Source organism: Lepidothrix coronata, unplaced genomic scaffold, assembly GCF_001604755.1.
Source record: "Lepidothrix coronata isolate B3197 unplaced genomic scaffold, Lepidothrix_coronata-1.0 Scaffold180, whole genome shotgun sequence".
NCBI classification, from domain to species: Eukaryota; Metazoa; Chordata; class Aves; order Passeriformes; family Pipridae; genus Lepidothrix; species Lepidothrix coronata.
In genome coordinates this window covers 1,687,108-1,712,379 of record NW_016690360.1, presented here as the reverse complement: position 1 = coordinate 1,712,379, position 25,272 = coordinate 1,687,108, and the positions used below count along the sequence as shown (strand labels likewise).

General features: G+C 50.5%; 1 protein-coding gene and 1 long non-coding RNA gene across 2 annotated transcripts; one reads left to right on the top strand and one right to left on the bottom strand.

The window, feature by feature from the left end:
* Positions 1 to 572: 572 nt before the first annotated feature.
* On the bottom strand, positions 573 to 4,277 carry LOC108504983. The gene is made up of 3 exons (XR_001877332.1): positions 3,407 to 4,277; positions 1,704 to 1,810; positions 573 to 988 (listed from the first exon to the last, which is right to left on the bottom strand). It is a non-coding gene; the product is annotated as an uncharacterized LOC108504983 (long non-coding RNA).
* Positions 4,278 to 4,459: 182 nt separating this feature from the next.
* CTPS1 (CTP synthase 1) lies at positions 4,460 to 23,718 on the top strand. Its single transcript, XM_017830553.1, has 19 exons — positions 4,460 to 4,490; positions 4,777 to 4,953; positions 5,358 to 5,528; positions 6,157 to 6,257; positions 7,914 to 8,030; positions 9,391 to 9,474; positions 9,721 to 9,801; positions 11,475 to 11,626; positions 13,089 to 13,221; positions 14,696 to 14,784; positions 15,656 to 15,750; positions 16,265 to 16,327; positions 16,896 to 16,939; positions 17,999 to 18,095; positions 18,345 to 18,400; positions 18,485 to 18,581; positions 18,867 to 19,011; positions 20,941 to 21,031; positions 22,140 to 23,718. Exons 2-18 carry the CDS (start codon positions 4,788 to 4,790, stop codon positions 21,023 to 21,025), a joined length of 1,776 nt encoding a protein of 591 aa, XP_017686042.1. The 5' UTR covers positions 4,460 to 4,490; positions 4,777 to 4,787; the 3' UTR covers positions 21,026 to 21,031; positions 22,140 to 23,718.
* Positions 23,719 to 25,272: the final 1,554 nt, after the last annotated feature.

Sequence of the window (25,272 nt, the reverse complement as noted above, 5' to 3'; positions counted from 1 at the left end):
AAGAGCTTCACCAGTGTGTTCCAAGGCCTGGCTGGCACTGCAGTGGCTTTGCTCCATGTGCTGATGGGAATTGGTTAGGAAAAACTAAAAAATGGAGATTATTACAGTCACCTCTACAGAAGACAGACCAGCATCATACCTCAGGTAGTACAGACCTGAATTACTAAGAATGAGCTTCCACTCCAAACCACCAAAGAAGCCTTTTAGAAGATATTTGGATCACAGCAGGAACTATTTCATCACCGCTTCAGCATCCACAGAGTAAGAAGCGAGGGTGAATCTGGAGCAGAGCAGATGACAATCACCCTCATGCTTTGATTTTGAGATGCCTGAAATATTCTGTACTTAAAAATCAGCCAAGATGCTTTTCACAGGTACTCAGAGGCAGAGATATCCATGGCACTTCAGCAGCACATAAAATGCTCAACCTGGAGGTGTCCAAAGCCAGGTTGGACAGGGCTTGGAGCAATCTGGTCTAGTAGAAGATGTCCCTGCCCATGGCAGGGAGTGGAACTTTTTCTGGTCTTTAAAGATGGTCTTTAAGGTCCCTTCCAACCCAAACTATTCTAGGATTCTGTGATTCCAAGTGTCTGTTCTTGGTGATTCCAACCTTCTCCTGCAAAGCCCTCTGCTTTGGGGAGATAGGTCTACCAAGGGATAGGTCAGGGTGGATGGGGATGGTGACAGGGATGTCCTCACCCACACCACTGCCATTTGGAGCAGGCACCAGTCAGAGGAGCATGAGCTGAAACCCACCCAACCCCATATGACTGAGACAGCTACTAAATGTAATATCAGACACCTGTGGTGATGATCAACACCGGTAACAATAAAGACAAAGTGTTTTCTGGGCAGTGCTGCCCAGTATGGGGTGGCAGCCAGCCCTCAGAGCTGCCAGACTTCACCAGTAAGGAAGAATGCAGTTACTCCAGTCAGGACATTTGCAGCGTCCTCTTAGCATGGTCCCTCCTGAAGATGACAGCGTGACCTGTTGCAACAAGATTTTGAGAATGGGATTTCAGTTCAGACAGTGAGACTTTTCTCTACGACCAGTGAAAGAAGTGGTTAAGGATGACCCTGCACTGGGGTGTTTCTGACAGCGTGTATTGGGTTTGCATGGCCAGGTTTTGGTAGCAGGTGAACTACAGGAGTAGCTTCTATGAGAAGCTGCCAGAAGCTTCCCCCATTTCCTGCAGAGCCAATGCCAGCCAGCTGCAGGATGGACCAGCAGCAGCTGGCCAAGGCCAAGCCCATCAGGAATGATAGTAACGCCTCTGGGATAACATATTTGAGAAGGAAAAAAAGTTGTTGTCCAGATGAAAATTGCAGCCAGAGAAGAGCAGAGTGAGAACATGTGAACAGCTCTGCAGACACCAAGGTCAGCGCAGGAGAGGTGAGAGGTGCTCCAGGAGCCGGAGCTGAGGTTCTCCTGCAGCCCGTGGTGAGGCAGCTGTGCCCCTGAGCCCATGGGGGACCCCACAGGAGCAGGGCTCCTTGAGCTCTGGCAGGTTGGGTACATCAGGAGGTCCAGAGCAGGCAGTGACCTCACAGGCACCATGGTCTCACATGAACCCACAGACATGTCTGCCAAGGTACCTGTTTGTAGGACACCCCACCTCACTCCACACTGAGCCAATTGGAGCAGCATTTTGTGCCAACATGGCACATAAAACCCCATCACCTGCTTCAAAATGTTTGTGCACCTTTGTCTTCTCCATCTGATCATTCTCTCATATGCTCTTCAGCTGGAGGATAAGGGCCCACAGAAGCAGGTTTGGCAAACCTTTTGCTTGTAGAGCAGGGCTTGCATCTGGCAGACATTAATAATAAGCAATATATTAACATAAGAACATAGTAACATATTATGTAATTTATTATCACTGTCATTAACACAATATATATGTAACATCACAATAAACCTTTTCCTGTACCAATAGGCTCCTGAATAACAAGGAAGTTCAAGTGAGTATTTGAGGATTCCAGTCTATTCATTCCGTGCATAATCCCAGTAACACATTAACATTCCCCAGAGCTATGCCAGTCCTCCCAGCAATGCTTTCCAGTTAATTTGTTTTGTTGTTAATCAAATCCGGTTAAATAATCAGAGCGGATCCATTTCATCTCATTTCACGTTTCTGAAAGGAAAATATTCAGTCTGTATTTTATTGAGAGCTGAAAACAAGGCACTCTGAGGGCAAAACTTACTAAGGCAAAATTAAGGGTGAGACACACACATACACACACACACATACCTTCCCCCACTTCTCCTCCAAAAAGTTGATGTAATTTTGCATAAGTTGAGATATTAGTGATCTGACTTTTCTGGGTCACTGTTATTCCACACCATTTAATGCTTATAATAGCTTCCACTGAGTGTAGTTCTCTTCTGAGCACCACAGGATGTCTGACCCCTGAGGCCTTAATGAGGCACTGAGAAAGGGATTTGTGCGTCCAAAAGGAGATGCTCACATCTAGGTTACACAACCCTCCCCAAATTCCCTCAGTCACAAGGCATGAGTCTTATGGCCTGCTCATGAAATGGGAAAAGCTGGGACATCTAGACCCAGCCCTGGGAGAGCTCAGCCTCTCTGTGCCTTGTTGGGATATGCCCTTAGATAGTAACAGCCCGAGCAGAAGGCAGAGCACAGACACACCCTCCCTGCTGGGCACTGTCACCCTATCTCACCGTCCCCAGACCCAGCACCAGCATTCCTCAGAAAAGCTGCTGGAAATGTTTTTCTCTCTTAGGAGCTACTTGCAGAACAGAAGAAAACAAGAGGGGCCCTTCATGGAGAAAGAGATCAGCATGGCCAGGCAATTCTGGCAGCAAATGCTTCCTGCAGGGCGGCCCCAGGCCCTGAACTCCTGTGCACACTGTGCAGCTCACTGTGCCAGCAGTGGGGGGAGAACCCCTGTCCCTGGAAAAGCAAGAGACAGCTCTGCCCACAGAGCTGATCAACACACAGGGACCATGTCCACGGAGAAACGTGCTGGCACACTGGCAGAGGAGACCAACAACGACAGAATCCACCTCAGGAGCAGCTGAGGGAGCTGGGGGGGCTCAGCCTGGAGAAAAGGAGGTTCAGGGGGGACCTTCTGGCTCTGCAACCCCCTGACAGGAGGGGGGAGCCAGGGGGAGTCGGGCTCTGCTTCCAGGGAACAAGGGACAGGAGGAGAGGGAACGGCCTCAGGCTGTGCCAGGGGAGGTTTAGGTTGGATATTAGGGAAAAAATTCTTCATTGTGTTAAGGAAATTTGCCAATCTGACCGTTCCTGAGACTCTCTGGCAGTCACACTCCCAATTCAAGGCACTTTTACTGCTGGGACTGAAGCCTCTCCAGTGACCCAAGGGAGTCACTGACTCCCCACACACCCAACACTCACACAGTCAGACCAGATTTCCTCACCGGTTCCACCCCAGGTTTCCCATACCAGATCCTCAGATGCCTCGTTCCATAATGCAATTTATTCGTGGTGCAGTAACACAGGAACAGCTCCGAGCTGGTGCCTCAGAGGAGGGGCCCTGAGCAAAGGATCCCTGGGCTTTTATACCGTCACAATCCGTGAGTGAGCAAGTCTTGCTCTTCCTCCTGAGTCCCCTGCTCCTGCGCCCCTCTCCATGTCCATCCACCCGGCTGGCATCTCTCCTCTTCATGTCCTTTGTTATCCCAAAGGTTGGCAGTTCGCACCTAGAGCTCAATCTGCATCTCAATCTGCAGGTTGCAAACTGAGCTACCTGCGCCAGAGGCATTCCTCAACAAAGGAACCAGAGGCATTCCTCAACAAAGGGCCAGAGGTATTCCTCAACAAAGGGCCAGAGGTATTCCTCAACAAAGGGCCAGAGGTATTCCTCAACAAAGGAACGGGTGGTCAGGCACTGAACAGGCTGCCCAGGGCAGTGGTGAAATCACCGTCCCAGTGTGTGTTCAAAAAACCTGTGGATGTGTCACCTGGGGACACGGTTAAGGGATGGGCTTGCCCTGACAAGTGACAAGAGAACATAGTCTCAAGTTGCGCCCGGGGAAGTTCAGGTTGGATATTGCAAAACTTTCTTCACTGAAAGGATAGTTCAGCCCTGGAACAGTGAAGTCCCCATCCCTGGATATGTTCAGAGAAGGTGTGGGCATGGCACTCGGGGACACGGGTTAGTGGTGGCCCCGGCAGGGCTGGGGCCACTGTTGGCCCCACCGATGTTAAAGGGTTTATTCCAACTCAAACCGCTCCTCGGCTCCTCGGGCTCTGAGGGGGCCGAGGCGGGGCCGGGGGCGGAGCCATCGCGGGGGCTCTGCCCCGCCCCTCCCGCCCTGGGGCGCGGGGACCGCCCCCCCCGTACTGCGCAGGCGCTGAGGGGCAGCCGCGCGTGCGCCGCGCCCAGCGCCGGCCTCATGCGCTGTCCCGCCGAGCTGCTGGGGACCGGCGCCGCGCGCGCTCCGCACCGCCCGCACCCCCCGCACCCCCCGCCCGCGCCGTGCGCGCGCCCGGCGGACACAGGTGAGGGCGGCGGGCGGGACCATGGGGGCGGCGCGGGGGGGGGGGCGCGCGGACCCCACGCGGCTGCAGGGGGGGACACGGGCGGCTCAGTGGAGCCGCGGCTGTGGCGGGAATTTGTGGCGGGAGGAGCCAGGAGGAGGGGACGGGAGGAGCGGACAGCGGGGACAGGCCCTCAGGGGCGGGCGGGGTCGCAGCTCGGGGGTCGCTGTCAGGGCGGGGGTGCCGCGGGGTCGCTGTCGGGAGTGTTGAGCCCCGCGCTGAGGCGGTGCCGGGTGTGCCGGTCCAGGCGCGGGGCAGATGAAGTACATCCTGGTCACGGGCGGGGTGATCTCGGGCATCGGCAAGGGGATCATCGCCAGCAGCATCGGCACCATCCTCAAGTCCTGCGGGCTGCATGTCACCTCCATCAAGATCGACCCCTACATCAACATCGACGCCGGCACCTTCTCGCCTTATGAGCACGGTGAGTGCCCCGCGGGCGGGTGGCCCCGGGTGGGTGCGGGCTCTGCCGGGTGGTCCCGCGGCTTGGCCTGGAAGGAGCCATCCATCCCCATCCGTCGCTGCGCTCTGCACAAACCTCTGTGCCCGCTCCTGTCTGTGGCACCCCGGGCTGAGCACGCCCTGAGCTGGCCGGTGGGGCTGCTGTGCCCCAGCCCACAGCAGGGATGTGCTCTCTGCTCTGTTCCTGCTGCCTGGTTGGGGGGCTCTGTCCCCAATGCACTAGTCCTCTGTTGTATAAGGCTTTTAGTTTTATTTGCCACTTCTAAACTTGCTGTGGCAGTCAGAGAAGGTGTTTCTTTGCCCTGAATTCTTCCATTTTTTCTGTGGACTGTTTGACGTGTGCTGTGCCCCTTTGTGTGTGTGCAGGGGAGGTGTTTGTTCTGGATGATGGAGGGGAGGTGGACCTGGACCTTGGGAACTATGAGCGCTTCCTGGATATCCGACTCACCAAAGACAACAACCTGACCACGGGGAAGATCTACCAGTATGTCATCAACAAGGAGAGGAAGGGAGACTATCTCGGCAAAACGGTCCAAGGTAATGCAAAGCTTGTTTTCTGGTCCTTAGAAATACATCTTGTAGTTCAGTCCCGGCTGGATGTCTTTCATCTTCACTTGAGGCTCTGCACAATCCTGCATGTTGGGACTGTGCTGGCCTTGGGTCCAGCTGTGTAATGTAGCCAGTGATAACTGTGAGCAGATATACACCTGGGGGTTGGTTGTAAGCTGGATAAAATGGTTTTTGGTTTTGGTAACTATCGTGTCTTTAGAGAACCCAGAGGATCTTTGAGGATCAGATCAGTCCCTTCCCTTTTTAACCAACCTCCACAGCTGGTTTGCACTAGGACTTTTACAAACAGTTAAAAACAGAGTAACTCTCGCTGCTTAGAGCAAAGAACAGTTTGTACTTGAATCTTTTAGCTTAAAGGAAGTGTTACTTACATGCGTTTAAATTGAGGCAGGATTCCATTTCCTGCCAAGGCCCTTGAAAGTCACAGCCAAGAATAATCACTTAAAAAATGCATAGTTCTTTAAAGACACAGACCCCTGCTCAAGCCATATGAGAAGCCCTGGCTGGTGATTGTCAGTAATTTGCTCTGTAATGAGTTAAGAGGGAGAAATGTGTGCATGGCGGGCTTTAATCCTTGCCTGGCTTTCTTTTCCAGTCGTTCCCCACATCACAGATGCCATACAGGAATGGGTAATGAGGCAGGCACGGATTCCTGTGGATGAAGATGGCATTGAACCCCAAGTTTGTGTGATCGAGGTTTGTAACTAGTAAAAAACTGATAATTTTGCTTCTTGTATGGAGTAAACTGAACCATGTGTGTATTTTGCATAATAAATTTTCTTTACAGAAATGTTCCACTTTGCATGTTATTGAATGGGTTAAAAATCTCCCTTGGTAACTTGACTTACTGGGACTAATCTTTTGAATTGCAGCACTCTCTGTGAGCAGTGACAGGACCCTAGAGAAGAACATGAAGCTGTTTCAGGGGAGGTTTTTGTTGGATCTCAGGCAAAGGTTCTTCCCCCAGAGGCTGGTTGGGCACTGCCCAGGCTCCCCAGGGCAGTGGGCACAGCCCCAAGGCTGCCAGAGCTCCAGGAGGGTTTGGACAACGCTCTGAGGGCCAGGATGGGATTGTTGGGGTGTCTGTGCAGGGCCAGATGTTGGACTGGATGATCCTTTTGAGTCCCTTCCAGCTCAGGAAATTCTATGAATTAACCTCTAGAATGAATTTTAGCTCTTGTAACTTAATATGCCAAAGTCTGAGTTAATCGTGCTGTGCCCTCTTCTTCCTTGGTGGGCGGAGGGAGAGCAGGTAAATCTCCCTCTGGAAAGGGTTGTCTTTTCCTCTCAGCAGTAAAAGGAGCCTTGGAGTGACCAGTTCAAACGTAGACCTGGGACAAGGAATGGCACGAGTTAGTGGTGACAAACACGTGCAGTTTCCAGTGTGTTTATGGAATGTTTCTGCTGCCAAAGGAGATGCAGTAGGGCAAAGACTGCTGGGATATGCTGACACAGGAGAGGGAGCTTGTCACAGTGCCCAGGTCATGGTGACTTAGGGCTCTGCCTGCAGTTTGAGTGCCAGTTTGTGTGCCAGGATCACAAACCCAGGTCTGAAGTGCTTAGGAGACTCTGTCTCACAAGGGATGGAAGGCTCCAAGTCTTGTCTTTGTTCCTGCCTTTGTATAAGCACACTATATAGTTCCTAAAACTTAGCAGAAATTTTGCTTCTCAGTGCCACCTAATTTTCATAAATCGTAATTTTAACATCTAAATCTTTTCCCTGAAGAGAAAATAGAGGTAAAGCTGATGTCTCTGGAGAGGTGCTGCCCATATCAGAAGCTGTTTTTCTTGTGGCTTTTTGATTTTTGGGGAAATGATGAAGGTAAAATAATAGTCGGAGTAGGTTGGAGGCTGTGGAAGTAGTGCAGAGGTGGCAAATTCTGGTGCTTCGCATGGAATAGGATCACAGAATATCCTGAGCTGGAGGGGACACACAAAAATCATCCAGTCCAACCCCTGGCCTTGCACAGACACCCCAGCAATCCCACCCTGTCCCTCAGAGCGTTGTCCAAACCCTCCTGGAGCTCTGGCAGCCTTGGGGCTGTGCCCACTGCCCTGGGGAGCCTGGGCAGTGTCCAACCAGCCTCTGGGGGAAGAACCTTTCCCTGAGATCCACCCTGAGCCTGCCCTGACACAGCTCCAGCCGTTCCCTGGGTCCTGTCCCTGCTCACAGAGCAGAGATGGGTGCAGCCCCTGGGAAGGAAGCTGTGTTTGTGTTGATGCTCCTTTGGGGAATCAGAGGGAGGTGCTGGGGAGATGTTTGTGTGTTGTTATGTATATTTTCCTGTGCTGTAGCATAGAACTTCCAGGTGATGTTTTGGTACTAAATTCTGCCTGTGTGTGTGTTCCCAGCTCGGGGGCACGGTGGGGGACATCGAGAGCATGCCCTTCATCGAGGCCTTCCGCCAGTTCCAGTTCAAAGCCAAGAGAGAGAACTTCTGTAACATCCATGTCAGCCTCGTTCCCCAGGTAAAACATTTTGGGGCTCAGAGGCTTCCTCAGTCCAAAACTTGCTTCCTCAAATAGGTGTTTCTGGAGTGCTGTACTTCCAGGTGCTGTTCCTTTTGTATTTCTATGCAGAAATGCAGAGATTACGTGGTTACCTATTAAGTCTTGCAGGAAGTGAACAGAAACTTTTAAAAGTCTGCAAATATGTAATAAAGGCTTGGGAGTTGCAGCAAGTGCAGTTTTGCATCTTTAACTGCTGTTTTTTTCTTTATGGAATTGTCTCCTAGCTTTTGCAGGTAAACTTGATCTCCAGGGCTGAAAGCTTTCATTTTCATTTCCTTTGCATGGCCTGTAAAGCTACTTCATGGCCATTTAGACATTAATAAGATTATATTCCAAGCTCCTCCTGGAGTTCCGTAATATTCTTGTTTCTGTTTGCTTTCCCCTTCCCTCTGCAAGATTTACATTAGCTGTTGCTCATGAAATATGCTTTGTTACTTCTGAAATTTGAAAATATAATATTTTGAAAGAAAATCTGTTTGTTTTTTTTGCCCTAGACCATATTTTTAATGTGATTTGATCTTTAACAGTAATTTCATAGACTCTCACATCTGACTGCTGTGTGAGCCGTAACAATCTGAGGGGCTCTTGGGTCAAAGATAAACCTAAGAAAAGGTATTATGAAGTGGTGCTTTGATAAGAATCAGTTAATTAGGAATCACAAAGAAAAACGAAGTATCTTTGTGTGCCAAGCAGGTGAGGTGAACTCCAGTTAACACCAAAAACTTATGAGCGTCCTTTATGCCATATAATGCCTGATATAACCTCAGCTGTATTATCTGCTCTGGTTTTGGAGACAATTTGCAGTCCTAGATAAACAAAAAAAATCTCTAGTGCAGGAGTCATTGCTGAAAAAAATTTTCTGTGGTTATGCTAAATTTGGGAGAGCATGAGCATTCCTTGTGTTGGAACTGCATTTGACAGAGCAGATTGATAGTTCCTGGAGTACAGGGCAATATTTGTTCTCTTCTCTCTCTTTCTGCTTCTGTCCAGGCCATGTGATTTACAGAGAAAAATCAGAAATATAAAATATTAGGTATTTGTCAGAAGCAGTGGATAAACCTCTGTCCCTCTCCTTCCCATACTCCAGTGCAGACCTGCTTACTGGGCAGAACTGGGACTGAGGTTTCTGCTGGTTGCTTTCAGTCTTGGAAATTAAAAAGGCAGCACACAGGGGTGCATAAGATTCATGTGATTTGTCCAAGAACTGAGGCAAAGCTTTTGCAAGATTTAATAGAGTGGAGAGTCCTGATTAGCCTGATGAATCATTGCTGCATATCATCATCATCTGACATACCAACTCCTGCTCTTCTCTGCCCAGCCAAGCTCGACAGGAGAGCAGAAGACCAAACCCACCCAGAACAGTGTTCGTGAACTCCGAGGTCTTGGTCTCTCCCCAGATCTGGTAAGGTTTGCTCACGGCTTGGAATTTAAAAAGGCACTTCTGGCATGTTGCAACAACATTCTTGTCTAAATAATGCTTAAGTTGAGAGCTCTTGTGTAGTGGTGATAAAAAAGGAAAAGTGACTGAGTTGGTCTGTTTTTCCTCAAATCAGAGGCTGCACAAAGTCAGCTCTTTTTCCAGGTTTATTGTATGAATGCCTGAGTACTTGTGTTGTGCCTCACAGCCCTGATGTTGCTGCTCTGTTAGATTGTTTGCAGGTGCTCCACTCCACTGGATACCTCAGTAAAAGAAAAGATTTCCATGTTCTGTCATGTTGAACCAGAACAGGTAAAGATTGTTTTCTGCACTTCCTTGCAGTGAATATTCCAGCTGTTTGTCAAACACTGAGGGGAGTTTTATCTGAGTATAGTGGTTTTCTGTTCTAGCTCTGTGTTTTGGTAGCTGCATAATTCATGTGCTGCTTTGTCTTACCTACCTTCCTTACACATGGACCTGGTGCTAAACCAATCCTTTCTGTGCCAGTACCCAGGTTTTCTTATAAAGTGGTGTAAGCTTAGAGAATTCAATGGAATCCAAGGTAATTTCTGAACACCTGTTTTGACTTTATTTATCCTTCCACTTTCCTTCTGTATTCAAGAAGAATGAGATTTTCCAGTATTTAGAGGCCAAAGAGTTGCCCAAAATTAAGTTTAAAGGATACACAGCTGTGTTTCATACACTGCTCTTCTGCCCAAGATTTCATGAGAAGAGATTGCACTGAGAAATCGAGATGGGATTTGGGAGCATTGCTTTACTTGAATGTTACGTACGTGCAGAAATTCCATGTTAGCATGATCCTTCTTATACTGAGACTCAGAGCACAGTCTGGGGTGGACCTTGGAAAATAATCAAAAAGTCTGTAGGCTGAATATTAGCACTTTCCAATCCAGCTGGAGCTTGAAACATTTTGTCTTTTTGTGAACGATTTGAGTGTCACTTCCCAGTCCCAGGTTCTGTCAAGTCATTTTAATTAGTTTCCTCTACAACAAGACCAAACTTGAGCCCTGTGCATTCAAGCACTGCATTCAGAAGTAGCTGGCAATAATGTTGATGTGTCATCAGCACAATATCTACCTCGTGTTGGCCAGGAACTCAAAATAAGTTGGCCCTTGTCACTGTCTGGGAGGTTTAATGCAGCTCTATGTAGTGGTTGCTCTGACTGCAGTTGCATTTGGATTGAGCAGGAAACAGCCCTGGCTGCAGAGGAGGAAAATGTGCAGCCAGGGGGGTTTGACTGGTGCAGTGTTGAACTCTGCTTTCATTTGAGTCAGGAGAAATGAGGATTTAAAAATAGTTGTGCCAGTGTATTTTGGATCCCTAAAGTACAGCCTCATTCTTGATGGACAGGTGACAGTTGTCCAGAGCCATATTTTCTAAGGAAGCCCATTTCAATGAAGTAGAACTGTTGATGCAGGTTTTCCTCATTGACCTAAGAATTCTTTGCTCTTAATTGTTTAATCCTAAATTGGATAAAGGACATTCTGTAAAATGTATTGCTGTATTGGGATCACAGATTTCCCTGGGTTTAAATCAAACTGGGAGCCCTGGTTAGGAAGGACAGTGGAAGGAAGCAGGAAACTGGGCTTGTGGCAGTTTGGCTGTAGTTTCAGTTGGGATTCTGTATCCAGGAGTCTCTTTGAAGTGTTCTTTGAACTTTGCTGTGTGTTCACATAACTTGCCAAGCAGCTGTGCTTTCCTGATGCTGGATTACTGTGTTATAGCCTTTCCCAAGGAGCTCCAGGGAGCAGTAATACCTGGGAACTACTGCAGAAGGGCCTTTCCGAGCATATGGAAACTAATATGAAGCTGTTCCTGTGCTGCTCTGTTATTAAACACATGTTATTGCCTGGAAGTTTAGGTGGTTTTCTGCTAGAGACAGGAACACTCTGAATATCTGTCTAAAAACAGTTGCCCAGGCACTGAATTCCTGTGTTTTAATGGCACCTGTGCTTTATGAACAGGTCATCTGTGTTCATGATGTCTCCTCTATCTACCGGGTTCCTCTGTTGTTGGAGGAGCAGGGGGTTGTTGACTACTTCAGGCACAGGCTGGACCTTCCCATCGAGAGGCAGCCCAGGAGGATGCTCCTCAAGTGGAAGGAGATGGCTGACAGGTGAGCTGGGCTGGAGTTCAGGCTGTAGGTTGGTGTCTCTTCTTGGCTGTTGGTGGTGAGGGGATGAGTGTTACTTCCTGTTCCTCAGGTGTTCTTATGTGCTCACATTGTTCTTTCCTCTTTGCTCAGAGCCCCATCCAAACCTTGAATGTTTCCAGGGATGAGGAATCCTCAGCTTCTCTGGACAACCTGTGCCAGTGCTTCACCACTCTCATTGTAAAAACGTTCATCCTCATCTCTAGCCCAAATCTGCCCTCTTTTAGGTTAAAAGCATCACCCCTTGTCATAGCACAACAGCCCTACTGAAAAGTCTCTCCCCATCTCTTTCATAAACGCTCTCACTCAAAGGCTGCCATAAGGTCTCCCTGGAGTTTTTTCTCCTGCACGCTGAACCACCCCAGCTCTCTCAGCCTTTTTCCATAAAATCCTGTGAGACAAATTTCCTGAGGTCCTTATCTTGTGTTGGTGGTGTCCTGTCTGTGTCAAACCCTGTCTGAAGTAATTAAAAGCTGGACAGCTCTGCCCTCCCTTTTTATTCAAAAAACTCTCATAACATTACAAAGTGTCGAAATCTTTTGTAGGCATATGGAGACATCAGGAATGTCAATAAAAAGTACCTTTGAGTGTGCTTTCAGGCAGGTGAGACAAGTGTTTGGTACCTGTTCTGTCTGAGAATCCCTGGACACTGGATTTTTTTCTTGTGAGGAGTAGACTCCATGTTTGGGGGGAAATAGTGAACAGAGTCTTTTCAGTTGACATTCAGGCCCTTTCTGAAACCTTTGTCTCCTTATAAGAGATTATTTTTCAAGATCTAGATGTTTCCTTTTATTTCTGTGCCTGACACAAGCCAAGCCTGTCAGTAACATTCCCTTTTGATGGGGAAAGCCCTTGGTACCCAATGGGTTGAAGGTACCTGGCAGTTCTGAGATAAACACTAAACCAACTCTTGGCTATGGCCAGGAATGCTGTGTAAATCCAGTGCTGCCAGGTGCTGGGGAATGCAGGTGTAGGCAGCACAGTCCCAGAACTCCAAAATTCCTTTCTGTGTTTGCAGCTGCTGAAGTGAACTCAGTCAGCAGCACCGTGGGAAGATCCTGTGCAGTACAAACACACATGGAGTTGTGCTTTGATCCCCGTCACTGCAGCCTTTGAATGTAATACAGCTCCCTGAAAACACAGTTTGGTTTGGATCTGCTCAAAATGGCTTTTCAGCATAAGGAGAGATGAGTTAATTTATATGTGGCTTTCTGCAACTGCTTTCCTCTGTCATTGCTTTGGTTTTGATCTTGCTTTGATGTGCTTAAATCATAATTATTATAAAAGGTCACTCTTTCAGAGTTGTCAGCTCTGCTGGACAGACTTTGAAGAGCCCAACTCTTTGTTCCTTGAAAAGCTGAACAGAATGTAAGTGAATCTTATCCTGTTTCTGATGGAATAACCCTCGTGTTCTGGTTTGCTGTAGGTATGACCGTCTGCTTGAGACATGTTCCATTGCACTCGTGGGCAAATACACCAAGTTCTCCGACTCCTATGCGTCTGTCATCAAGGCCCTGGAGCACTCTGCACTGGCCATCAACCACAAACTTGACATTAAGGTGGGGCTGGCTCTCTGTGTGTAGACAAAATTCCCCCCCTCACCCATCTTCCTTCCACCTGCAGTGCTGCCCATCCTAATTCAGATACTCACAAACCCAGAGACAGGAAGGGAGAAGTTCCAAATTGTCCCTGGGTTACAGCATCTAAACAGCTGTTGTCAGGCCTAAAATGGCTTCAGAGCAAACCAGCCCCTCGTGCTGTGAGCTGTACGAGGTGTCTGTAATGGATGGAAGCTCCTCAGTGCTCAGGATTGAAGGAAGGCACTGTCCGCTTTAATTTCTGACATTTGTTGCAAGTGAGCCTTTTTAGGGTTTTTGCCATTAACCTTGCGGTACTCACAGCTTTTATATGCTCCTGCCTCAGGCTTTATTAAGGTTTTCATGCTGTTTTGACTGCATAGGTGCTTTTAGGGGTCTTGGTTGTAGCTGGATGCTCTGAAGAGGTGAAACGTGTCTGTTGCCAGAAATTTTACTTTCATTTAAATATACTCTTTTTAGTGTTCATCAGTCTTATGTTGCCAGTGAGTCATTGAAATAGGTGGTTGCTTTATAACAGCACTGGTCTAGGTTTGGGCTACCTTTCAGTCAAGTAGAGGTGAGAAGAAAAACAAGTAGGACTGGTGAAGTGCAAACCCTGCATGAGCAACTGTGGGTAGTCCCTGACACAGCTGTATCTGAGTGGTTCAGGAGGGGAGTGAGTTCTGCAAGCCTTGTATGTGGAGATCTTACGTTAAAGAACTGATTAGCAGTAGTTAGTTAAAGAACTGACTAGCAGCACTGCAACCTCCCCTTCCCAAAAAAAACCCCAAAAAACAAGACAACAAAATGGTTGTTTTAAAGGGTTAACAGCCTGCCAGAACATCCAGAAGTTGAGGTACTGGAATACTGGAGATGAGACACTGGAAAAATTGCAGGCGTTTTTTCCATGTCCATAGCACCCTTTAATTACAGAGGCCTGTGTTTTACCATATCCTATTTCTTCTGCAGTGTCTCACCTAAAAAATCCACTGCGCAGGCTCGAAGGGTTAATGACCTTTCCCAAATCTTCGCTCGCGAAGACTGGCCATTTCTTCTGCAGTGCTGCTTGAAGAGGATGCATATTTGAGAGAGTGATCCAGTTTTTTCTTGCTGTGTGGTGGTCTGTGTCTGCGTGGCCCCATGTTCCCACCTCACTGTGCTCCATTCACACCTCACATTTAACATTAGAGTCTGGGATTCTTGTCACAGCAGAGCTGCAGAGAGGGGAGGAAAGAATCCTGGTTTCTTTTTGTGCATTGGTGGTAGGATGGTGGGGAAAACAGTTTTGTTGGCTGACAGATGGGAAATCAGCCCAGAAAAAACACAAGTATCCATTAGGAGACAAATGCAGAGCTCTCCAGGAGGAATGATGCTATCTTAATTTAATGAGAATTCAGGAGATGCTGTACACTCCTGTGGCAGTATCTCATCATTCTGTTTTTGGATTTCTTCCCAGTATATTGACTCTGCTGACCTGGAGCCCGACACGCTGCAGGAGGAGCCCGTGCGGTACCACGAGGCCTGGCAGAAGCTGTGTGGGGCTGAGTAAGGCTCTCCTTCCCTGGCCATTTCCTGGGAGCATGGCTGAGAAACCTGCTGTTATTGACAGCTTTGGGATCAAGGGCCTCCCTGGAGACTCTTTCCTTAGGCACTGCTCCAGCACTGACGTGGCCCCACACACCTCTCGGGGACACTGAGGATAAGATGTTAAATGGAGAATTGTTAAATAAGTGAGGGAGGTGGTGAAAGGCAGCAGTGGGGGAAATGATCGTGCAGGTGAGGATGTGCCCAGACTCACTTGCATGATCAGGGGGAAACAGGGCGAGAGGAAATAAGGAGAAAGGAAAGGTCCTGATAAAGGCTGTAAAAGCCAGAGTGGGAATGGAAGGTGTAAATGGGGTATAAACAAAGTGTGAGAAGGTAGGATGCAGAGGAGTGCCAAGAATTAGCACAAGGGGGGCCTGTTGCCCCTCAGGGTTTGGGTGGGATCAGGAGAACAAAGAACCTCCTACAGAGTTTGGTGTTAGGACAGCCTGACACTGCAGCTAGTGACTTCCTCAGCACAGGCCTGGCTGGGTGGTGTGTCTGCAAACACGTTTGGTGCAGAGCATGAGTCCCACAACATGAACCATTCCAGTATGGTAACCTGTGTTGTATTTGGGATCTCTCTTGGGAGGGTAAAATTGGCATTTATAAAATATTTCGCTGACAGTCCAGTGACATTTTATGTGACTGTTCATGTGGAGCCAAATGGAAATGGTGCTGCAGCCAGGCCCTGCCACGAAGGCTACTTCAGAGCCCTTTTCAGGAGGGAGGTCTTGCAAGTCCAAGGTTTTATGGGAGGGAGGTGGTACATGGGTTTGGGGGAAGCACGCTGGTGAGCCCATGTGAATGGACTCTCTTCATCCTCATGCAGTGGAGTTCTGGTTCCTGGTGGATTTGGTGTTCGAGGAACAGAAGGCAAAATTCAAGCTATTTCCTGGGCAAGAAAACAGAAAAAACCCTTCTTAGGTGAGAAACATGCTTCATCCTCAAGAAGAAATAAAGCAAGGAAGGAGGTTGAATAACAGCAAGAGCTCCCCTGGTTTTCATTGGTGTGCAGTTGTGAGGGCTGAGGAGGACAGGAGTCTGTGCTCAGCTGAACTGGGAATGCAGCCTCATCCCCAGTGAGCTCTGAAGTGGTTGGAGTTGGCTGGGATGGGATGACAAGGAATCTCTGTAATGAGGGGGTGGGAGTCTCAGAGGAAGTTTCAGAGGAGGCTGTAGGGATCTTGGCACCAAGAAACTCGTGACTGCATTTCAGTGAAATGGCTGTGGTGAGAGACTGGAACTGAGGTGTGAGGAGGGCGTGGGGAAAGGGAGGGCAGGGAAGCTGCTCAGGGCACAGACCCCTAAATCCCAGTCAGGGTCTGCCTCATCCAGGTGTTCCTCTGGCTCAGGATGCTCTGTGAGGGTGTGTGTGCTTTGCACTATGGGCTCAGAGGTGCTTGTCCTGATGATCTATGTGCTGCCTGTCCCTCTGCAGGAGTCTGTTTGGGAATGCAGTTGGCCGTGGTGGAGTTTGCTCGCAGTGTTCTTGGCTGGCAAGGTAATGGCACAAAACCCTTCCTGCCTTTGCTCATTTCTTGGATTGCTTGAGTAATACCTGTGATTGGTTTTTTTTTATAATACCTGTAACTTTTAATGTTTCCCATCTCCTTTGCTAATTCAAAGGAGAAAGAACAATTGCTTTCTGAGCTCCACTGCTTGGACTGGGTGGGTCCCTGTTAACAAAATTCTGTTCACAGAGTGCTAAATTGAGTTCTCAGCCTGACTCTGAGTCTCACCAGGAGTGAGGGTGGGGAAGAGGTGTTTCTTGGAGCATTCTGCTCCCTCCTTCCCTGCCTTTATTTCTGTATTTGAAGCTGTTGAATGTGTGTTTTTCCTGAATGACCCTTGTTTATCAGTGACTGCATGAGGTGGGTTGCCCCAAGACTGCAGCCTCTGAAATGGATACCAGGCAGTGCTGACAGCCCCATTCCTGCTGCCTGGGATGAGCTCTGTGCCTGTGAGGGGCTCAGCACGATTGGGGATGGGAAGCAACCGAACCTGGGGCAGGTCTGTAAGTGCCTGTCGTGGTGTGAGGGAATTTGTAATTGCTGAGTGTTATGTTGCAGATGCGAACTCGACAGAATTTGACCCCAAAACTGCTCATCCAGTGGTGAGTTTATGGTGATTTGCTTGTAATATCCTTATATACTGTGTCAGACTGCTCTGCACATCCCTGGGCACGTTTGTTCAGAGCAGCTGTGGCTGCCCCTGGATCCCTGGAAGTGTCCAAGGCCAGGTTGGACGGGGCTTGGAGCAACCTGGGCTGGTGGAAGGTGTCCCTGCCCATGGCAGGGGATGGAACTGCATGAGCTTTAAGGTCCCTTTTAACCCAAACTGTTCTATAATAGTCATAATGAATTCCTTGGAACACTGGTGGACAGATTTTTGAGTCTACGTTTCTTAGTCTGCAGACTCTGTGTGCCTCATGCAGTGTCCACCATAATGATTCTTCTACTAGAATTCAGAGTACTACTAAAAAGGAGAAAGTCCTCAAAAACCAACCTGTGAAGTTATTTATTAAAGTTTAAGTGATTGGGGGTTTTGTTTCTGTCTGGTGGTCTAGTGGTTAGGGTGCAGGACTCTCACCGCTGCGACCCGGGTTCGATTCCCGGCCCCCCGGGCAGATGGAGCTCGTTAGCCCTGTGAGGCAATCCATCTAAGAGAAGGTCACTCTAAACAAACCTGCGTCCTGAGACCCTCACTGCCACTGTCCAAGCTTGCTCGGCCCCGGCAGATGAACCTCAGGATTAAAGGGTGGGCTCAGTTCAGCGCACGCTGTGTCTCACCTAAAAAATCCACTGCGCAGGCTCGAAGGGTTAATGACCTTTCCCAAATCTTCGCTCGCGAAGACTGGCCATTATATATTAACATGTAGTTCAGTAAATAGCACAGAACTGGTGTGTGGGATCTGTGTAGACTCTGACTTAGGCTGTTTCCTATGGGAAAGCTTCCTGAAAAACCTTCCGTATGTTCTGTGCAGCCTTTATTCGAGTAACTTGGCCAACTAACCTAGTTCTGTTGGTCTGCCTTGTCAAGACAATGTTCCTGGGGTGGTTTGCTTGTTTTTTGCATGAATGTTGGTGGGGATTTTTCCCTTTAATGTTTCAGAGTCTGCCTCGGACTGTTATTCCTCCCCCATTCCCACCTCCCTCTCCGAATGCTTTCACAGGTCATAGACATGCCAGAACATAATCCTGGGCAAATGGGTGGGACCATGAGGCTTGGCAAGAGGAGGACACTCTTCCAAACCAAGAATTCAATCATGAGTAAGGCACTTCTTCCTTCTTCTGGAAATGTTTCCTGGGAATGGCGTGCATGTGTGGTGGGTATGGGAAGTTAGATCTGGGAATGTTAAAGCATCCTTAAATGGCAGGTGTTCAGACTGTTCCAGCAGGGAAATGGAAATGGGGGAATTTAGTCCCCTCCAGAAGTGTCAGGTGCTGATGGATGCTGTTCATATGGATGTGTTCAAACTTGGTATCACTGCTCTAAGGAACATCTTCCTCTTGGTGCAGGGAAGCTGTATGGAGATCATGATTTCTTGGAAGAGAGACACAGACACAGATTTGAGGTAAAAATGCTCTGGTAGGTATTGAGCTTTTCTGTGTGATCCAGACACAAGAGATCATGGCTTTTCTTGCCTCTGCTCTTCTAGGTCAATCCAGAATTGAAAAAGTGCTTTGAAGAACAAGGTCTGAAGTTCGTAGGGCAGGATGAGGAGGGAGAGCGGATGGAAGTGGTTGAGCTGGAAGGTGAGTCCTTAAGCAGTTGGTTTGTGGGTGTGGGATGGACCAGGGAAAGTGGTTGGAGGGTAATTGAGCAGGTTTTTTTGTGGGACCAGACCAGACTCTCTCAGAGTGATTCCATCCATGAAATGACAGTAAAAAAAGAATCCCATGTGCTGTCCATTAGAGACAGAGGGCAGGATAGAAGTGACACTTCCCCATCAGCAGGGCTTCAGCATGATCAGCATTTCAGCTGCAGCTCAGCCACAGGCTTGAGAGACGTGACCTGAATGTTTTGTTTGTTCCCCCCAGAGCATCCTTTCTTCGTTGGTGTTCAGTACCACCCCGAGTTCCTCTCCAGGCCCATCAAGCCATCGCCCCCATACTTTGGGCTCCTCTTGGCATCTGCAGGGAGACTCACCCATTACCTACAGAAGGGCTGCAGGCTCTCACCCAGGTGGGTTTAAGAAGGACCCTGCTCAGCCCTGTCACAGGACAGTGCTGCTTCCTGCACAATAGACTGGAAAATCCTCTTGGCACAGATTTACTGGGGATAACTGGTGGTGTTGCAGCACCTCTTCTTTCCACTCTTTCTTTGAAGGCTCTTGTCTGGTGTGCTGGGGCTGACTGGGGCCACAGAGCTGTCTCTGGCTTCAGGGAGAGGAGACCTGCAGCCTCATGCTGCAGGTCAGGGGTGTTTGGGGAAACTGAGGCAGGGCCTTGTCTTTTAAATGAGTGGAGACCTCGTGGCTTTTCCCCATGTTCCTCATACAAGTCCCGGGTACAGGTTGGTCTGTAAAAACTTGTTCCTGCTGCTGGTTTAAAGAACAGGTCCTGGTGGTTGCAGCTGACTTCTGCTGACTTCAGCTTTCTTCGTTTCAGTTTGCAAAGCTGATGTTTTGGGTAGGTTTAGTGCTGCATTTACTTGTGCTGCTGCTCCCCAGTGCCTGCAGTTCTGCTCAGCACTTGGGCACTGAGCAACAAACACCCACCACGTGGTGGGGACCCTTCTCCTCCTCCCAGAGAACACTGAGGAGCTGCTGAGTGCTGACAGGCACTAAACAAAAAAACAGACTGAATGCCAAGGAGAATTAGCACTGACTGTGTCAAACCCAGGAAAGTGCAATGCCCAGAGGAAAGTGTTGCCTGGTGTGTTGAGCTGCAGTGCAGCTGCACCACGGGATTCCTGGTTGGTGTTGGCAGCAGGGCAGTCAGGTGAGTGTGTCAGGGGTACTCCAGGGCAGCTTCTTGTGTGATGGTCACTCACTTCAGTGAGGGTTGAGGGATATTTTAATTACCTGCTTTTGCACATTTGAGTTTGAAATGGCTCCTCACAGCAGAGGAGCTGAAGTTTTCTCTGTGCTGCAGCATCCCACTGCTCTGGGAGTCTCTTGTGTTGTGGTCACAAATAGTTTCGTGGCTGGCATGTAACCTAAAAGTATTTGTGGCAGTTCTAGGCCTGTGCTCCCCGTTCTTCCTTTTCCAGTGGGTGTCATTGCCCTGGGATGAGGCTCCATGTGACACAGAACCAGGGGACACACACTGTACCCCTGAGGAGGGGCCTGGGCTGGAGCAGGGGGGCAGCAGGAGCCTCACGAGGCTCAGCAAGTGTAAATGCAGAGTCCTGCATCCAGGAATCCCTCACAGTGACAGGGGCCAGGACTGGGCAGGGACAACTCTGCTCACCAGGGACTGGGGAACAGCAAAGGAATGGGAAGCAGCAGTGGGCAAGGGCAGTGAAGGAGGGACAGATGGACAGCATCCTGGGCTGCCTGAGGAGGGATGGATGCATGGACAGCATCCTGGCCTGTCAGAGTGAGCACAGCCAGAAGATGGAGAGAAGTGATTGTGTCTCTTTACTTGGCATTTGTTAAGAGACCCCATCAAGAGCATTCTGTGCAGTTTGGGATTGCCCAGCACAAGTCAAACATGGATCAGTTGGAGAGGGGTTAGCAGAGAGCTGCTGGGAATAGGAAGCTCAGGAGGATGGAGAACTTGGCCAGTGAGCAGAGGCTGAAGGAGCTGGGCTTGCTCAACCTGGAGAAGGGAAGGTTATGGGGGATCCAAGAGCAGCCTGACAACACTGGCCAAAATGTTATCAAAGATGAAAGCAGGCTCTTTACAGAATGTGACAGTGATTTAATTAATTTCATTTAGAGTAACTTTGCCTTTCAAAATGCCTGTTACATGTGTAATCATCTTAATTGACAAACCTCAAAACGGGTGCTGACCCAGCCCTGTTTCCTAAGGGGTGGCTACACTGGGAATTGTGTGTGCTCTGCTGTTCCCCCTGAGCTGGCAGCACTCACACCAAGCCCCCTGCCTGCTGGTGCAGCTCTGGGTCCTCAGACACTTGTGCTCTCTCACCCACCCTGTGCCCCTGCAGGGACACCTACAGCGACCGCAGCGGCAGCAGCTCCCCCGACCTGGAGATCACAGAGCTCAAGTTCCCCTCAGTCAATCACGACTGATCCCTGGTAATGTTTAATGATCTCAGCCTCTTCCTTGGGGAAAAAATTACTTGCCCAGTCTTTTCTCCTGGCATCTGACTTGCACATTGTTTGGTGGAAGGCTGGCAGGCCATGGGGTGTGCTGGTGCTCACACCCGTGTTCCAGCTGTGCTGAGGGGTGGGCAGTGCCCCTGGGGAACAGATGGGGGTGGTGTTCCCTTAGCAAACTGACACATAATGAAGTATAAATACACAGGCAGGAGTTTGGGATTAAATTCAGGTTAAGAACCAGAGCACCACTGAAGCACACACTCCTGAAAACGGGGGCAGAACTGAGCAAGGGGTTCCTGGACTTAGGAAGCTCAGTATTTTGGAAGCAGTCTCTCACTGATGTCAAAGAACATCTTGGAAGTAGCTGTTCTGCCCGTCTTCTGGGACAGCAGTTCTGTCAGACCAGGGGCTCAAGCTCTGGTCTGTAATGGCTGCAGATGTGAAAAATGGAGGTACACAATCCAGGGAAGGAGGGGACACTAAAACCTGGCACTCAGACTGCACCAGCAGGACAGGCAGACTTAAATGTCAAGGGAGTTCTCCCTCTGTGCAGTAGATGATCATGGATGTGACCTTCTCCTGCTCTGGCTGGTCCGTGTGCTGGTTTTGGAGGAGTTGAGCAGCATCTGTGGACATGCCTGTGGGGTGAGAGGAGGCTCCACTGCTGAGTGCCAGGGGACCTTCCTCCCCCTTCCCTTGGTCTGACAGGCACGTCTAAACTGCAGGGGGAAAGCAGGGTCGGCCCCTGTCTGGCACAGGAGTGCTCCCCACCCCTGGGCACAGGACTGGGACTGGATGCTGGGATCGCTGGGTGCTGGGCTCTTCCACAGCCTGGTACAACACTTAAGAGCTGAAGAATTCTCCCTGTAAATTTTTATCCTAAAGACACTGTGAACCTTTGGCTCCCTGACAGCATCCTGTGTGCTCTGGAGGCTTGGGGGCTGTCCCCAGATGAAGCTGTAGGAGAGGGGCAGTGGCAGTGTGGGGTATCCCCAGGGACATGGCTCAGCCTGACTGCAGTGCTGTGCAGCTCCAGCCTGTGGCTCTCTCCTGTCAGTAACTCCTGCTCCTTTTCCCTCTCCAGGTGTGTCCTTGCTGCAGAGAGGAGTCTCCGTTCGGTTTTCCAGGCGTTCTTACAGCAATAGCTTCAACACCCTCAGCTTTGGGCTTTCCTGACTTATGGGTTTATAATTTTCATTCTGAGATCCTGTCCCTTATTTCCTCAGCTCTTCTGTCCTTCCTTTATTTTCCATGTAGATCCTGGTTATCTGTGGAGGAGAGTTCACACAGGCTCCTCCAGACTTCTTCAGTTCCTTCAGTTTGCACCAGCTTGGAGATCAAAGCAAACTGGGGCATGGGGATTCGATGTGGAGGGGAATCCCATGGCACATGTCCTTCCCAGCACAGGGAATGCTGGCATCAGGATGCCTTGGACACTGACAGTGGAGTTGCTTTCTCCAGCCTTTCTGCTTCCTCCTCACTCTTTGCTTACTAGTGATATTATGTGGATGGCACAAGTTTTTGGGGTTTGGCTCAGTGCCTGAGCCAGGCTGTGCTGCAGAGGAGGGCTCTGGGCTGGGCAGGCTCATGCAGCCTTTTTGAGTTTTTTTTGGGGGGAAAGAAGGATGATTTATTCTTTTTTGGGTTTTTTTTTCAGTAGTATTTACAAACCTTTGGCACTGGTGCTCTCAGTGCATTCATTGCCACAATGAATTTGTAATCAGGAAACTTCTCCTGGAACAGTGTTACTCTGGAACACGATCAGCTCTGCCTGACGTGTCACTGCAGGGATGTGAGTAACTGGGATCAAGTTGGGGGGGTGGAAAGCAAAGCTGCCAGGAAAGCCCTGACCCGAGGGGTCCGTGCTCCCGGAGCTGCTCCTTGGGTTGGGACCCTCCCACCCCTTGCATCAAGGGGGAGGTGAGAACAGTGAACCACTGAACCACTTCCACTGCTGCCTTGAGCTGCTCCTGCTGTCCCTGGCCTTGGACACAACAGTTCCTGGTGCTTTTTCATGGATTGGAAGCAGAGCCTTCCACTGCCTTTTTGTACAGTCGGAGCCGTGTGTCCTGTGCTCCCGCCATTCCCAAGGGCTGTTCCTGAGGGAGGGTGTTCCCCATCCCCAGGTGCTGCCCGGCTCTGGGGCTGGGTGATGCTGTGCAGTGCTGAGGGATGGACTCTCTGGTTCCCTGCCTCGTGCTGCCATGGAACACTGTGTTTGGCTGGTGGGGATGAAGAGGAAAGGAAGGAAGGAATGAAGTGTCTGCACTGTCTGAGGTGTCACACGCTCAGAACTCGGCAGGGCCTGGGAGTCTGGGGAGAGCTGCACAGTCAGACCTGGCTGAGCCCTGTCCTGTCCCTCCTCAGTGATCTCCTCCCCAGCCCCCCTTGCTTTTGTCCTCAGTTGTTTTCAGTATTCCCTGTAAAGCTGCTGTGAGCCCAGAGAACTTTGAGCATTCCTCGTGTGCCAATTCCAGCTGTTCTGGAGGAATGATTGAGTTTGATGCTCTGGTACTGCCCAGCCCCTGCCCTTGGCGTGGGGCAGGGTGAGATTGTTCCTCAGCTGCAGCACAACTGTGTTTCCTTTCTCCCGAGATGTTTTTGTTTTGGCCAAAACTGTGCCACTTACTCAGTCATTAAATGCTCATTTTTAACAAACTGAACCAGGAGCCCCCAGCTCGTTCTGTTCCTGCCCTGCTCGGAGGGAGGGAGGGAAGGGACGGGACTGAGGGACAACTCAATTTTAAATGAGTCCTCTCTAAGTCAGGGAAAATTTGTGAGCTGCACTCACAGTGGTTCTAGATGTGGATTTCCAAAGGCTGGCTGAAATCATCTCCCTCCAGCAGCAGAGAAACCTGGGCTGAGCCTGCAGGTGCTGCAGGGCAGAGGAGTCACTTCCTAATGGAAGAATGAGGCTGCAACTCCCCTGGGAGGGTTTGCCCCTCCTTGCTCCACAGCTGGGGTTGTTGGCCAGACCCCCCTCAGGGCTCCTGCTGTGGGGGTGTGGGGAGGGTCGGCCCCATGGCAGCCCCCGGGGCACGGGCAGTGTACCCAGGGAGGTGGAGGCTCTGCTTTGGTGCCCACCCTGAGCTGCTGCATTTTAGCTCCTGTGCTGGGCAGGCAACAAAAACGAGCATTGAAAGTTGAAGATGCAGTGAAATTTTGCAAATAAATTTGGCCTCTGCAGGGCTTGTTTCAAGGGCTTGAGTTTGATGGCTGTGGGACCTGGCCAAGGCACCGCTGTGCCCCAACAGCACCGTCCCTTTCAGCCCCAAACGTGGATGGGTCCAGCTGCCCCCCGGGCTCTGCTGCCGGGGCCCTGCACTGTGCCAGCAGCCCCAGGGGTGAGTCTGGGCCAGAGGCACCTCAACAGGGACCCCGCGGTGCCCAGTAAGCCCTGAGGCTGCAGGAGAGACCCGGGGCTTCTGCCCCCTCACCTGGGGCTGGACCAGCCAAGACATTCCAGCACCCACCTCGCTGCCCTCCCTGGGGCTGGGTGTCCTCCCTCCCTCCCTCCAGCAGCCCCTCCGGGCTGTTCCAGGCGCAGCTCGAACTGGGACACAAACCCCGGCTCAGCACATGGGGTGAGACCCCCCGGCCGCGGTGCTGTGGGGGAGCAGCCCCTGGTGTGGGGCCGGGCCGGGCCCCCTCGGCCTCTGCCCCTCCCGTGGGACGGAGCAGCCCCCGAGGGCCCACAGGGGCTCTGGGCCGACCTGCCCCAGTGTGGGGTCCGGGCCACGGCACTGTTCTTTTGGGGAGCAAGGTGGGGGCTCAGAGCTCATCCTCCCCCCCTTCTCCTCCCTCCCCGTCTGGCTGCAGGGGCTGTTTGCCCACCCCGGTGCCTCAGGGCTGAGCTGTGCTGGCAGCGATGGGTTCAGGGGCTCGGCTGGGACTGCTCCTGCCCCAACACCCCCTTCAAGCTCCAGACAGGGACAAGGAGTCACAGAAGCCTCTGTCAGCACGGGCAGCACCGCGAAGAGCAAGAGGGGGGTCAGGCTGGGGGGACGGGAGGGGCTGGGCAGAGATCGGGAGGGCGCGACATCCATCGCCACCCTGCGAGTGCCTCCGCTTCCCTCAGCCCCGGAGGAAGGGCAGGGGAGGCAGGGAGGGCAGGCAGGGAGCCGCGGGTCTGTCCTGCACCAGCACCCACTGCCTGTCCCTGCGCTCCCCCCATGGCAGGTGCCTGTGGGAGCCACTGCAGGGCCCAGCCCAGCGCT